General features: G+C 35.1%; 1 protein-coding gene across 1 annotated transcript in view; it reads left to right on the forward strand.

Annotated features, from left to right (window-relative positions):
• The window catches only part of IL1RAPL1 (interleukin 1 receptor accessory protein like 1), a 541,156-nt gene that overhangs the window by 288,860 nt on the left and 237,619 nt on the right, over positions 1-14,677 (forward strand). The window contains exon 3 of the mRNA XM_053457345.1: positions 12,756-13,035. Within this exon, the coding sequence (XP_053313320.1) occupies positions 12,756-13,035 (280 nt within the window). The remainder of the gene's footprint in view (positions 1-12,755; positions 13,036-14,677) is intronic.

Consider the following 14,677-nt stretch of genomic DNA (forward strand, 5'->3'; position numbering starts at 1 on the left):
AAATACTTAACCGTTGCATTCAGGTGGACCTTTCCACCCATCAAGTTCAAATCCCCCTACTTTTGTTTTTGGACAATAACAACACTTACAGAAAAAAATCATATTTTAGGTATAATACGAGAGGATAGAGAGAGAGATGTGATTTAGGGTTGTGTAGTCTCAGGAACATATTGTACTTTAAAAGAAGACTGACAAATTCTGCATGTTAATTTAAGTTTCCATTTCTGTATCCCAAATATAAGCAAAACATGATATGTTTTCCTAAGGCTCTCGCATTTTGCTTATAAATGAACGTCTAGGGACTTACTAGGCTGCTTTATTGTAAATCTAGTCCTTAATCAGCTTCTAGATCCCGTTGTGGAAGAAAACTACTGTATGTATTTAAATTATAGATGGGCAGTTTTGGACAGTACATTCAGTGATAGATTCTCCTTCTGAGCTCCTAGGAAAGACGGACATCAGGGGAGAAAAGAAAGACAAAAAGGTCCAAAGAAGACTGTTGCTGCTAAGAAGGAATACAAAGTATAAAATACAAAGTACGAGAGAATACAAAGTGTAAAATGTTTATTTATGGCATGTGCCAAGTGGCGGGGATTCAGTGTGTGGTCGGAACGGGACATGTTGCATTGACAGTTGTTAAGGTTAGTGTGGTCTTGAGCTCTGGATTTTGGACAGATCTAGCAGAACTTCCATTCTGAAAGCAACCTCATTAGTATAATTTCCATAGATTTACTATGTCCATGTTAGAGTTCACCTCACTTTATATTCGATAACTATAAATATGTGCAAAATGACTTGTCTTACCCTCTAATTGCTGGTGATGCAGTTTAGGTTAATGTGATGAGTTGCTCAGTTATAGTTAATGTATGTGTCCATTAATGATACGATTATTTTAGTACAGATTTAAATTCATATTATTACCACATTAAAAGCTTTCACATATATTTTTTTTTTATTTTAACTTTTTACCATAAAAATAATTTACTTATGAAGATAAATGTGTGATGATGATTTGTCTTTTGCCATTTTACCTTTAATTTCATAGTTTTTAATAATATATATTATATAATATAGAATTGTATTATTATATATAATAATATATAATATAATATATAATATATATAATATACAATATATACTGTATATAATATAAAATATTATATACAGTATAAAATATAAAATATTATATACAGTATATAATATAAAATATTATTTTTAAAACTAAATTTCCTCTTATTTACCTATATATTTAGCTAAGGCAGGGCACGTCTCAAATAAAAAGCACTCTAAAATTCTTTCCTGAAACTATATAGGTCTGTGTACATACAACATCTATTATTAATAAAGAGTCTGCAATACTGTGCTCCACTATAAATCAGAATTTTATCTACCAGAAAACAACAGCTTGAGATCCAACCTTGCATCTAGTTGCTAACGTGGCTTTGTACTTGTTTTTAATATTTACATAGTCATTTTTTATACTACATTTGTTACAGATAGATAATATATCCTACATTAAATGTAGATTTAAGGCAAGTAAACTCAATGTTCAGCGTACCACTGGCAGTAATCAGGGATTCAGTTCAAGCTTTGTCAATTCAATATGAATTAGGCAACCGCTTATAGATATCGATTTTCAAGTGTATTTAATGTTGCCATATACGTGGGTCATAACTGCCTCCTTCATCTATACTAGTCAAGAACAGTTTTTGGCTTAGCTCTGTTTAGTAAATAAATTTGTGACCAGAGCCGTGGATTCATTTCCTATCATGTTCCTGTTATCGTGTGCAGATTGTTAGCGTATCACAATATTTATTGTATAAACAAGGCAATATCTTTTTTTCAGCATTTTTTCATTTTTTTATGAAATACGTTTTTATCATAATGACATATTTAAAGGTGATTTATGTTTCCGGAGAATAAGAGTTCACATCATATGATAAAATGTGTTACTGTAGTGTTACCAGAGAGAGCAGTAATTTTTAGTAGGTTTTGATTCGATTTATTGGACCAATATATTCATGGAAACAATGTAGAATAATATAAGCATTTGGGACCCAGATATATTATATTCTTGACCTATGAATATGCTCAGTGATCCGACTAGAGACTACACAAACCACACTTAATATGACTTATTCCATAATATCGTTGTTCATTTTATTATTGTTTATTAATGTTATAATAATGTGTATTATTATGTATTAATGTGAAGGGGGGGATTCAAAAGAGAGAGTTTCAGAAAATATAGGAAAAAATAAAAAAAATATCTGTTTTAATGGCAGTTGCCAAGCTGACAGAATCAAGTTCAGAATCAAGTCAAGTGGGCTCTCTGAATGCCATAAGCGTCTAATAAGGATAATGACATGGCTACTGAATGTCTGAAAATCTTATATTTACCTACATAAATAGTATATTTCAAAGTTCACTATTCTAGAACCATATACCAACAAATATTTTCAGATGTTGAATGTTATGTCAAATTATATTATTAATATTTGTAAGAGTCTAAGGGTTAGCAAATTTGGAAGATTCCCAGGTATCCCCCTAAAAGGTTGCGCAAACCCTTGCAAAGTCAAACTTAATAAGCGTGAAAATTAGGATATAATTACTTTTCAATATACTGGAATGTCATATTATGATTGTGTTTGTATTAACTAGAAACTAGAGGGTCAGAGGTTTAGATGTAATGTATAGAGGCTTTTTGGAACCAACTCCTATCAGAAGGGGTAGAGGCTGATACAATGATTATCAATTAAATCAAAGGAGGAGAAATGTAAGAACAAGAGGTCATAATGCAAAAGTAGAAGGTTGGAAGTTTACATGTAATACAAGAAATATTTATTTTACTTATAGGGTGGTAGAGAAGTGGAACAGCCTCCCATCAGAAGTGGCAGAGGCTCATACAGTGTGTTAATTTAAACGTGCATTGGATATGGCGAAAGCTATCCGATCTAAGACAAGGCCAAGGGCAGATTAATTCTATGTATCTATATTCCTAGGCATGCATACATGCTGATAGTTAATGATAATTATTTGCACCTTAGAAGACCTTTAATTCATACGTAATAATATACCATACGGACTGGGATATTTAAACAAAGCAATAATTCCAAGAAAGGAGGAAAAAATGCGGCCTGCCATTTTCTTTTGCCCCGAGCTTGTCTCGTTTTCTGAGAACAACCAGATTCTGTCTAATGTACCTAACCATTGCTAATGTCTGCTATAGTGATAAATTGCCAGCGTACATGGTACGTTGTGATAAGTAGCACGTGAAGGCAAGGCACATCAAGTGGCATTTGTATTTTAAAAGGTGAACGGCACTTCTCAGACATAACGTTATGACCTTTGCAAGCTTCTATTTTCATTTTTTTTTTCCATTTTATAATATTCTTCCTAGGTCAGGATGTAACTGCTATATGTGTCACATGCACTGACTGCAAAAAATAAATAACTAAATAAATAAAAGAAAAAAGAAATATATATATATATATATATATGTATATTTTTATATATATATATATATATATATATATATTTATATATATATATTTGCATATATATATATATATTCGCATATATATATATATATATATATATATATTCGATAATATGAGATAAGAAGTAAAATAGAGAGTAAAAAAATATGTAAGATATAGTGTATAATATAACGTGTCCCCTGACTAAAGGTGTAAAATCCAAAGTAAAAAAAGACGCTATTAAGTTTTATGACCAATATCATGTGTTCTCGATATTAATTCTTCTATACATAAATGGCCTGCTTTTGGTTCAACAAAGTCTTCCTACTGACAAAATTGTACTGCCTTCAGGAACAGCAAGCTATACTCTTTATTACATACAATAAAATTTTATTGGGCTTTTTAGCTTCTAATTGACATTTAGCACAATTTCAAAGTAAAATAGCCTGCACTATCCCAATGCCTATTAAAAAAATCTGTATATGTAGTCTAATTTAGTATACTAATAAAACATTTATTTTTCTACCCGCCAGATTTTTTTATTTTACATTTATCTTGTTAGGCCACACCTAACTCAAGGTTAAGAAATACATTGATTAATTGAGCTGCATTTAATCATTCACATCTAATCTTGATTAGCTCCTTGTACGCTTATTTCAAAGAAATACATTTCTCTAATATATTTGACTAAATTGTTGGATAGATATGGAAAAATCACTTGATAGTCCTCTGTTTGCAGGACAACTTTTGGCAACTAAATTAGTGATTTTTATTTGTTATCTATTTTTTCTATTTTTTCTCGAGCGAGAAAAAGTTGCAAGGATTAAAATTTATTAACTATAGGAGCTGGGATTATTGTTTGAATGTGGGAAATATATATATACATACCTAAAAAAAAGCTGAGAATGTAATATGAAGAGATAGAGAATGTGTCCATACCTAGATGCTAGCATCTATAACATAGACTGTGGAACGCGTTGGTGCATTTACTGACCTGTCTGTTTCTTTGCAGTCGTAGTTATATGAATATCAATATTAAGATAAAAAATGGAACACAAAATTAAATTCAGAAAACCACAAATATAATTAAATTAAGTGATGTCAGGTTCGCCAGTTTCTATCCGAGATGTAGGCTGTGGGTTGTGCCTTCAGAAAATATGCTAATACACATTTTACTGGAGTTCATTGTGGGTCCACTGGTGCTGAATATTTCATGTGATAATTTCCATTAAGCTACTGTACATATGAACATAAGCACCCGCTTTGTACACAAAATTAATTGCACTACATTTTGCTGATTAAAGCAGATTAAACAAGTAATGCATGTGATAATGAATGAAGATCAGCATCCAAATAATTTTCCAATTTCATGAAACGTAGAGTAGCAGACCACTTTATCTTCAGGCACAGCAATATCCAATCTAGGCTTCACTTCAATGTACGTTTTATCCCAAAGGTTGGAAGACTTCAATCTAGACTGAAGGCTCTACTACTCCTTTTTTTCATGGATAAAACAAACAAAAGCGTTATGAATGAATGAAAACGTTTAATTCATTAGATTTTTCCTCCTGGAATTGGACACCTCTGCCATACGTTGTACAAATTTAATTACACCCTTATTATTAATAGTATACTTCTTTAAAGCAGACCTGTCACTTTTCTGATATGTTACATTTTACAGTTCAGTACACAATATCAAATCATATTAACAAAGAGGAGATCTCAAGTTTTCAGTGAGTGTTCTTCCCCTATTTTATCTCACTTGTATTATTAAGCCACTGATTGGTTCAGACATCCAAGTGAGTAGAATGATGTCATAAACAAAAAAACAATACAAGCTATAGGTCGTTAAAAATCCCATTGACTTCCAAACTTTGATAATCACAACAGATGGGCAACATGACTCCCTTTTATTATTATTTATTACAAATGCCTAGGTTTAAATCTAAACACAGTTACAGATATTTTCCAACATGAGGTTCTTTTAGGTTTGGCAAATTCTTTGATGGTGGTTATATGAGTAACGAAAACAAAATGAAATAAAAGCAGCATACATATGGTTTGGTACGCATTATTTCTCTATTCTCTTCTAAAGAGAATTGCTTTCACCTATTGGAATGTTCAAATCGCCAGGATATAACAATAACTTTGATTTCCAAATTCTGATTGCCAAGTTGCAAACTTATATTACTGACGAGAACGAGAAATTGAATTGGATCTTTGTATCTAAGCCAGGTTGTGGCTACATACACGGGAGTCAGTCATTCAATTTATTTCTAATATGAATTACAGTTTTTCAAAAGAAAAAAAAAAAAAGGAGAAAAAATTCGACAAAGTAGCAATTCTATGGACTGGCAGGCATGATCCTAGCAATCACCTTAAATATGTAGCTTGCTGGGTACTGTCTGCAGGTATACCGAACACTTTGCAGGACAATTTCATTATTACAAGAGCAACGCAGATAGGATTTGTTTTTATCCTCAAACTCTTTGAAACCAGCTACTAGGCTATATTATTCCATACCCCAACATTATGCCTAAATAACCGAAACAATATTTAGATAGACATTGTGGACTATAGCCAGTTGAATAAGCTCTTGAATAATTCAGTTTCGTTCTCCAATCCATGAAAGAAAAGCAATATTTATTGGCTCTGTGATGTTGTTGTTACAGAAACCCAGACAGATCTGATTCAAGAATGCGACAAGAATGTATTTATCTGTCACGATCGCTTGTGCATTTTTCTATAACATTATAAAACCGTATATATATCTGATCTGCTAGCTTATGGTAGGGGTAGCCAAAGGAATGGAAGGAACATAGAGACAGCTGGCTCATGTGATCTGTTCATTATTTTCTCCTAAAGTACGAGTTCTTGATTTTATTTCTTCCTCGGGACAGCTGTGTGCTTATCCCAGGCATCTGTGAACTCGACTATTGTATTAGCCCTGCGTGTATCCTTCAGCTTTTGACTTTGTTTCCTCCTAGAATTCCTTGATAAATATATGAAAAAACAGGATGATGAATGTTGAATAACATGGATATATCTGTATAATTAACCTTTCTCTTAATATGCTTTCTTAATAATCAAATAAAGAAATGACGTATATGCTTGTCTCACTAATTGAGGTGAGAGTGTTCCATCTTATCATAAAGGGTTGGGATACATTTCTTCCAATTAATATAGTTACACTGGCTTAGACTGTGGGTTGTAATCACTAAGGGTGGAGTTGGCCCGTAAATATGCTCTAGATTTTTACTTTGCCTTTTTTTTTTCTTGACAAAACCATTGGGGTCATCTAGTCTTTGGTTCTTGCCTTAGGTTCAAGTTTTTTTTATTTTTATTCAATGATCTGTCCTTCAAAACTCATTTGTTACTTTTTCAGGTATGGTCAGTTATGTATTTAAATATCTCAGTAATACGTTAGATAACATATAATACATTTTATACCATATGCCTAGATTGTTGTAACTACTAATCATCGATCATACTGTTCATGGGATGTTTGCCATTGGGGACAAATACCGTATTTGCTCGATTATAAGACGAGGTTTTTTTCAGAGCAAATGCTCTGAAAAATACCCCTCGTCTTATAATCGAGGTCGTCTTCTAATCAGACCTCAAAAAAATGTCCACTGGGGCCAGGCTGCTTACCGGGCTTTAGTCGCGAGCAGCGTATCTTCTACTAGCAGCAGGAGAACAGGAAGCTAGCAGAGTGTCACATAATTCTGCCTCCCCCTCCTTCCTCTGGGGCGGGGCCAGAGAAGTTGCTCGTACAGCCGGGCCCCTGCAGAAGTCTTCGAGTGAGAGATCTGCAGTTCAGGTAAGGGGGTGGGGGAGGGTTTTTGAGCATTGAGCAAGTATGTGTGATTAATGGAATGAATGAGTATTTAACTGTTTGTGAATGAGTGTGTGTGTGATAGCATGGATGTGTAAGAGGAGTGGTGGTGGTAGCATGGCATAGGGAGGCTGTACTCACACTCCTATCATCCCAAGGTTCTAGCATGTACTGGCTGCCTTGGCTTGACAGGAGTGTGATTGCTGTTAGCAGTTATATATATATATATATATATATATATATATATATATATATATACCTCCAGAAATGCCTTTTAACCCCCTTTTAAAAGGCATATCATGGGGCAGAGTGGCATATAGGAGGGTATAAGAGATTTCTGGAGGCAGAGTGGCATATAGAGGGTTAAAAGACACATCATGGGGCAGAGTGGCAAATAGGGGGTATAAGGCATTTCTGGGGGCAGAGTGGCAACCCTGGGGGCAGATGTGCATAACTGGGGGGGCAGGTTGGCAAATAAAAGGAAATAAAAAAATATATTTTTCTCAATCATAGCTTTTATTAAATATGAAAAAATTGTTTACATGAATTAATATTTACTAGTTAAACTTTTTTCCTATAGGGTAGTCTTATATTCAGGCTTTTTGTTTTTTTCCTAAATTAATATTTAGATTTTGGGGGGTCATCTTATAATCAGGGTTGTCTTATAATCGAGCAAATAGGTATATATATATATATATATATATATATATACATACACCTTTCATACTTTTATAAATATACCTTTTCTACTTCATCACATATTTATTTTTTACAAACTTTAGATTTTTTTGTTTGTATGTGGGATGTCTATTATTCCTATGGTTGCTAATATTATGGAAAGTGTCAGATTATACGTTGAAGGATTACTGTATAGCACTGTAATACATATTTGTATTGTTATCCTATATATATATATAGAACATAACTGCTTGATCTGTAAGAGTAAGCATAATACAACTAGCAAAAGACTGTTGTGATAATCCTTGTCAATTTCCTTTTCTGTCTATATATATATATATATATATATTTTTTTGTTTTTACATTTTCATTAGCAATTATTTTGTTCCGTGTCTTGAGATGCAGCCCTAACACACTTTGTTATTATTTCCAGAATTGGTTTACCTGTATTGGGGCAGTTATTGGGAATGCCACCTTAATGATCCAAGGTGCCAGTGTATTTTTAGTCATCTAAAAAATATTTTTTACATTTTTTTTTCTCTAGCTTAGATTTCTAGTGCAGAGTTTGTGTTTTGCGAGCGCCAGATGTATTTTGCATTTTCTGATGACTCAAACAATGACCAATATAGAACAGGACGTTTGTAAGTGCTCATGTTTTGTCGCATTTCCCTGTAAACAGCTGAGTACATTACGTGTGCACCATTTCTCCAGATACACATGTGTGTATAAATAGATAATAGATTATGAGTGCTCCCAATGCTCCCTTTGTCATGAGTTTAGCTTTGCATCCATTGGCACGGTATATATATCATTTGCTGTAAGCCTGTTGGGCAGGGGTACCAACATCAGAAAAAGGTGGCAGGAATTACGCTCTATTAACATGAAAAAGAAAATGAAGTAAAATCTAGTGTTGGGTAATTTTCTGATATTTTTTTATAAACATAAAATGTTGGATGTTACCAAAAGATCTACCATTAACTGGTAGATAGATCGATAGATAGATAGATAGATAGATAGATAGATAGATAGATAGATCGATCGATCGATAGATAGATAGATATATAGGTAGATAGATGAATAGATAGATGGATGGATAAAGTACCGTATTTGCTCGATTATAAGACGAGGTTTTTTCCAGAGCAAATGCTCTGAAAAATACCCCTCGTCTTATAATCGGGGTCGTCTTCTAATCAGACCCCAAAAAAATGGCTGGGGCCATGCTGCTTACCGGTTGCGAGCAGCGTCTCTTCCGTTAGAAGCAGGAGGACAGGAAGCTTGTAGCTTCCTCACAGAACTCTATCTCCCCCTCCCTCCTCTGGGGGCGGGGCCAGAGAAGTTGCCGGTACAGCCGGTCCCCTGCAGAAGTCTTCGAGTGAGAGATCTGCAGTTCAGGTAAGGGGGTGGGGGAGGGTTTTTGGGTAAGTATGTGTGATTAATGTGTGAAGTATGTGTGATTAATGGAATGAATGAGTATTTAAATGTTTGTGAATGTGTGTTTGTGTGTGATAGCATGGATGTGTAAGGGGGGTGGGGGTTGTAGCATGGCATAGGGAGGCTGTAATCCCACTACTATCATCCCCAGGTTCCAGCATGTACTGGCTGCCTTGGCTTGATAGGAGTGTGATTGCTGTTAGCAGCAATCACACTCCTATCAAGCCAAGGCAGCCAGTACATGCTGGGTTAAAAGGCATATCATGGGGCTGAGTGGCATATAGGGGGTTAAAATGCATTTCTGGACCTCCAGAAATGCATTTTAACCCCCTATATGCCACTCAGCCCCATGATATGCATATATACCTCCAGAAATGCATTTTAACCCCCTATATGCCACTCAGCCCCATGATATGCCTTTTAACCCCCTATATGCCAGAGTGGCATATAGGGGTATAAGGCATATCATGGGGCAGAGTGGCAAATAGGGGGGTATAAAGCATTTCTGGGGGCAGAGTGGCATAACTGGGGGGGGCAGGTTGGCAAATAAAAGGAAATTTAAAAAATATATTTACATGAATTAATATTTACTGGTAAAACTTTTTTTCCTATAGGGTCGTCTTATATTCAGGCTTTTTGTTTTTTTCCTAAATTAATATTTTGATTTTGGGGGGTCGTCTTATAATCGGGGTCGTCTTATAATCGAGCAAATACGGTATTATGTATTTTACGTGATGCTCCAGAATACTAGAATATATAAATTCATCTGTTATAGAACATTTTAAGGCAATCTGGAGTCTAGTTATAAGTTATATTGTCATATAAATAGATAATCAGTATTTTTCCAAACCCTGTGTTAAAGTACCTCAACACAAGCATTATGTATCTATATTCTGCCTCCTCCATGGAGAACATTTTGAAAATAAAATACATAGCTGTATTTAAGCCTTGCTTTATTATACAGCGAGACGTGCAATATGCTCAGATGTAACCAACGTGTAGCAGAGAAATTGAAATCAATAAAGTGCAAAAGTCAGTCTAAAGTACACAAAGTAAATTGCATTGGGTGAGCGCAGAATAAAAATAGGAACAGGGAAAATGCAGGAGCTATAACCTAGTAATGTATCGCATATAACACTAAACCTTTTATATGAGTAAATTGCTTTTACTAAGTAATGGTTTCCAAGCCAACACTGATTCTTCAAACAAGGGGAAAATAAAGATGACCAGCTGAGAAGATATTTCTGTGGTTTTTGTCACTTATGCATTATTATATTCTACTTCTGTTAGATTTAATATGATAGATCAGCCTTAAGCAGAGTTAAAAAAAAAACAAAAAACATTTAAACCAATGTGATATTCAACTTGCAGATGAAATCATCTGTATCATGCTGTGAAATCATATTATGCATTTTCATACAGTCCCAGGTTCAAGCAATAAAATATCACACACGTGTACAGGAAGGGTCCTATAGACCATTACATCTGTTGGACACTATGTTTTGTTTTTGATCTCCAATTGCCCTCCACTCCAGCTAGATAGCGTCAGACGTATCCCTCCCCAGGGACAATAGGGGTTCAGGGAGAGAAAAGGGCAGAGGACTATAATTCAAAATGAATATAGGAGACGTGAAATATTATGTCATAGGCATTACTCAATTTGGCATTTATGCAAAACTACACTGCCCGTTTCTGTATTTGCAGTTGTTGGGAGACCGGCTCATACTTGTGGTCATGAGTAGTTTTGTAACATAGAGACATAGAATTTGACAGCAGAACCATTAGGCCCATCTAGTTGGCCTAGTTGGTAAAGACCTTAGTGGGTCCATGGTCTTGTCTTAGATATATTTCTATCACATCCCCTTTCTCTCTTATTTCATCCAAGCTATATATATATTGTTCGCTTTATGTAAACGTAGCTTTAATATCACATCACGTTCCACCGGTAGAAGGCCCATGTGCAATTTCCCATTAGTGTATTGCATTGGTATACTGACCAGATCAATAGTTGGGATGTATGTAGGTACTCTCTTTGACAACGGTTTCTACAGCCGAAACATAAGAAAGTGTCCTGGGCTTTATTGGCTCTTAATATTGCACCTTTTTTGCCTGTACTTCTATACTAAGAACGTGACTATAATGTGATATATACAGTAGTTTATAGGGTGCTCTAGATATATATATATGTTACATTTATTTATTGAGTACTATTTTTTATTGTTTTATTTTTTCTTGTGTACTATCGCTATTGTGTTAGAACAACAGTTGTAGCCACAGCTAAAATCCATGGCCAAGGAGTAGAGTCTAACATAATACGGTAGGCAATATCGAGAGTGAGGGTGAAGAATGAGGAAATCCTAGCGATGAGAGTGGGGTGATATCCGTGGAGTAGAGAATGTCATGGGCAGAGCAAGGTGGAGGGTTACAAGACTATATGCAGAGAGGAAAGGATCGAGTGTTTAAATGTAATTTTGGAAGGTATGAGGAGCAAGAGGAGGGATTGGTACATCGGGGGAGCAGATAAAGAATGATGGAATAAGAGGAGTATTCCGGCAAAGCTATTCAAAATGGACTGCAGTGATGAAAGTCAGGAAAGAGAGCTACTACCCTTCTAGTTCAGATTTAAAAAAATTATTTTTTTTTTCAACTGTTTCTGCACTGAGATGTAAAGAAGAAAACTGATTACGTGTCCATTTAAAAAGTAATAAAAGTAGTAAAATAAAATAAACAGTCTTTTGCTGCGTGGTTAATACTTTTTATTGCTTTTGGATGTAGTCCTTGTTTGATAAGAAATATGACTGCAGTACCTGAAAAACAAAGAAATTACATGAAACTAGAGAGCAAAAATGAATATTCAGATTTGTCTTTCACCCGACCTTTTTCATTACAAGTGATTCAAACACCTGTTAATGGCACTGGGTCATTGTTTATTGTTATGCAAATTCATATAGGATGACTTGTACTGTATATAAGTATAGGAATTGAGAATCATCACAAATAACCTTCATTTACCTATTATTGTGATAATATTTTCAAGGACTATAAATCTGGTGATAATATCTAACATATTGGTAATGTACCAAACAACAAATGAAATACCGTGAATTTATTTCTATGCAGCTAGCTACATGCATATAGTAATATCTTAACGATTCTGCTAGAAGGAAAGAGATTTTAGAGCAACGTATAAGTGCACGTTTTAATGCCTTAAACACATCTGGAAATACAGAAAAATGTTGTCGATATCCTTTAACAATTTCATATTAAATGTTAGACATGCTATATTATCCTACAGAGTTTCACCCATTTCTACTTCTGTTTTCTTTCAGCCGATGGATGCACTGACTGGTCTGTGGATTACAAAAAATATCAAGTTTTGGTTGGTGAACCTGTACGTATAAAATGTGCACTATTCTATGGATATATTCGAGCAAACTATACATTGGCACAAAGTGCCGGTCTCAGCTTGATGTGGTATAAAAGTACCGGGCCTGGAGATTTTGAAGAGCCAATTGCTTTCGACGGAATACGAATGAGCAAAGAAGAAGATGCCATTTGGTTTCGACCAACTGTGACAGAAGACAGTGGCCTTTACGCATGTGTCATCAGGTATGCACTTCATTATCTTGGGGCCAATGGAAGATACTGTATTTACATGGAAAATGTCTCTGTTTAATACTACCATTATTATCACAGATATTGCTATGGGTTTTAATTTGTACTATTTTTGCTCGGAATGAAAATATTGTTAATTTTTTATTAACTCCTTCAGGACCGGCAGTTGCGTACTGCGTCTTCCCTTGAAGGCCGCAGTTTTTTAAAAAAAATATTTTAATTGCATGCTCGTGATTCGCTTCAAAGCGATCACGTGCACGGAATTGAGGGGGAGTGGCTGCTATGGATCGGCGGTGACCTATGACCAGGAAGTACCAGGTACGTCCCGGTCTTGAAGGGGTTAATCCCTTAAGTACAACTGATTGTCCTAAAACCCATTAATGACATAATGTGCATTGTGAGCCCGTACATGTATGGGATTTGTCGTGAAGGGGTTAATTAGACATCAAAATTAACCTGATGCCTGAATACTGTAGAATTTATTTTCCCCTGGCACAGAAAGTGTTAATGTTGACTATGCAGGCAATGTTGATAGCATTCACTATACTATTTACAAGAACTCTTGTAAAACAGGACAGAGTAATCTGAAATGAAACTAGTCTCAATGTTCAGTGTCCTTTATTCCTGACATTTCATTGTCACAAGCCTTATTTGAAGCAGTAAATAACACTGATCAATAAGACCAGTATTGTGGCGGATTACTCTTTTGTTGTTCTTCCCTAACACCTTACACATTACATCCACCATTAATTGTCTAAATACAGGTTCTTTCTGCCTCTGCATGCGTAAGAAGGTTTCCTCTAATATAAGATTATTGTGGCCATGGTGGCTGAGAGATTTTGTCTTAAGTCAATCTCTATAGCGCACAATGAATTTTATTATACGTAAGCATGGGCCTGGACGTATCCAGAAGGCTGCCACACACTGCAGGAACTCATCTGTCTATGGAGCTGTAGTATCGGTACATATGCGGACCTATAGGCCCCTGGCCCATTGGGTTTTGGTCCAGTGTGCCGGATGGTAAGCCTGCACTTGCTTCCTCTTGTCTAAGTCTCCCCCTTCAACCATCTTATGGAAGGCTGATATAGCAATGGGACACGAAAACATCTGGTTAATCGACTTTCGTGATTCCATTAATGCATGTTGCTTGAATAATTTATCGTTACATTGTCAGTTCTTAATTTATTTGGTGAAAGCATGTCACTTTTTACTTACCTTGACAGTCATGTTTAATGAAAGTCACTACTGATCGTAGGTAAGTCTAAAGTTCAAGTTTTGTATAGATCAAATATTTTGCTAATAAAGGATTTTAACCTGTCACTTTAATCAGTGACTTACCGCATTTGCTCGATTATAAGACGACCCTGATTATAAGACGATCCCATAGGAAAAAAGTTTTACCAGTCTTTTACCAGTCCCAAATCTGAATATTAATTTAGGAAAAAAAGAAAAAGCCTGAATATAAGACGACCCTATAGGAAAAAAGTTTTACCAGTAAATGTTAACTCAGCTAAACTATTTTTTTTTTTATAAAAGCTATGATTGAGAAATATATTTTGGTTTTATTTCCTTCTATTATCCAACCTGCCCCCCAGTTATGCACATCTGGAGGATCCAGGTCCCCTGCAGCTGCGGG

This window comes from Spea bombifrons, chromosome 2 (genome assembly GCF_027358695.1).
Source record: "Spea bombifrons isolate aSpeBom1 chromosome 2, aSpeBom1.2.pri, whole genome shotgun sequence".
NCBI classification, from domain to species: Eukaryota; Metazoa; Chordata; class Amphibia; order Anura; family Pelobatidae; genus Spea; species Spea bombifrons.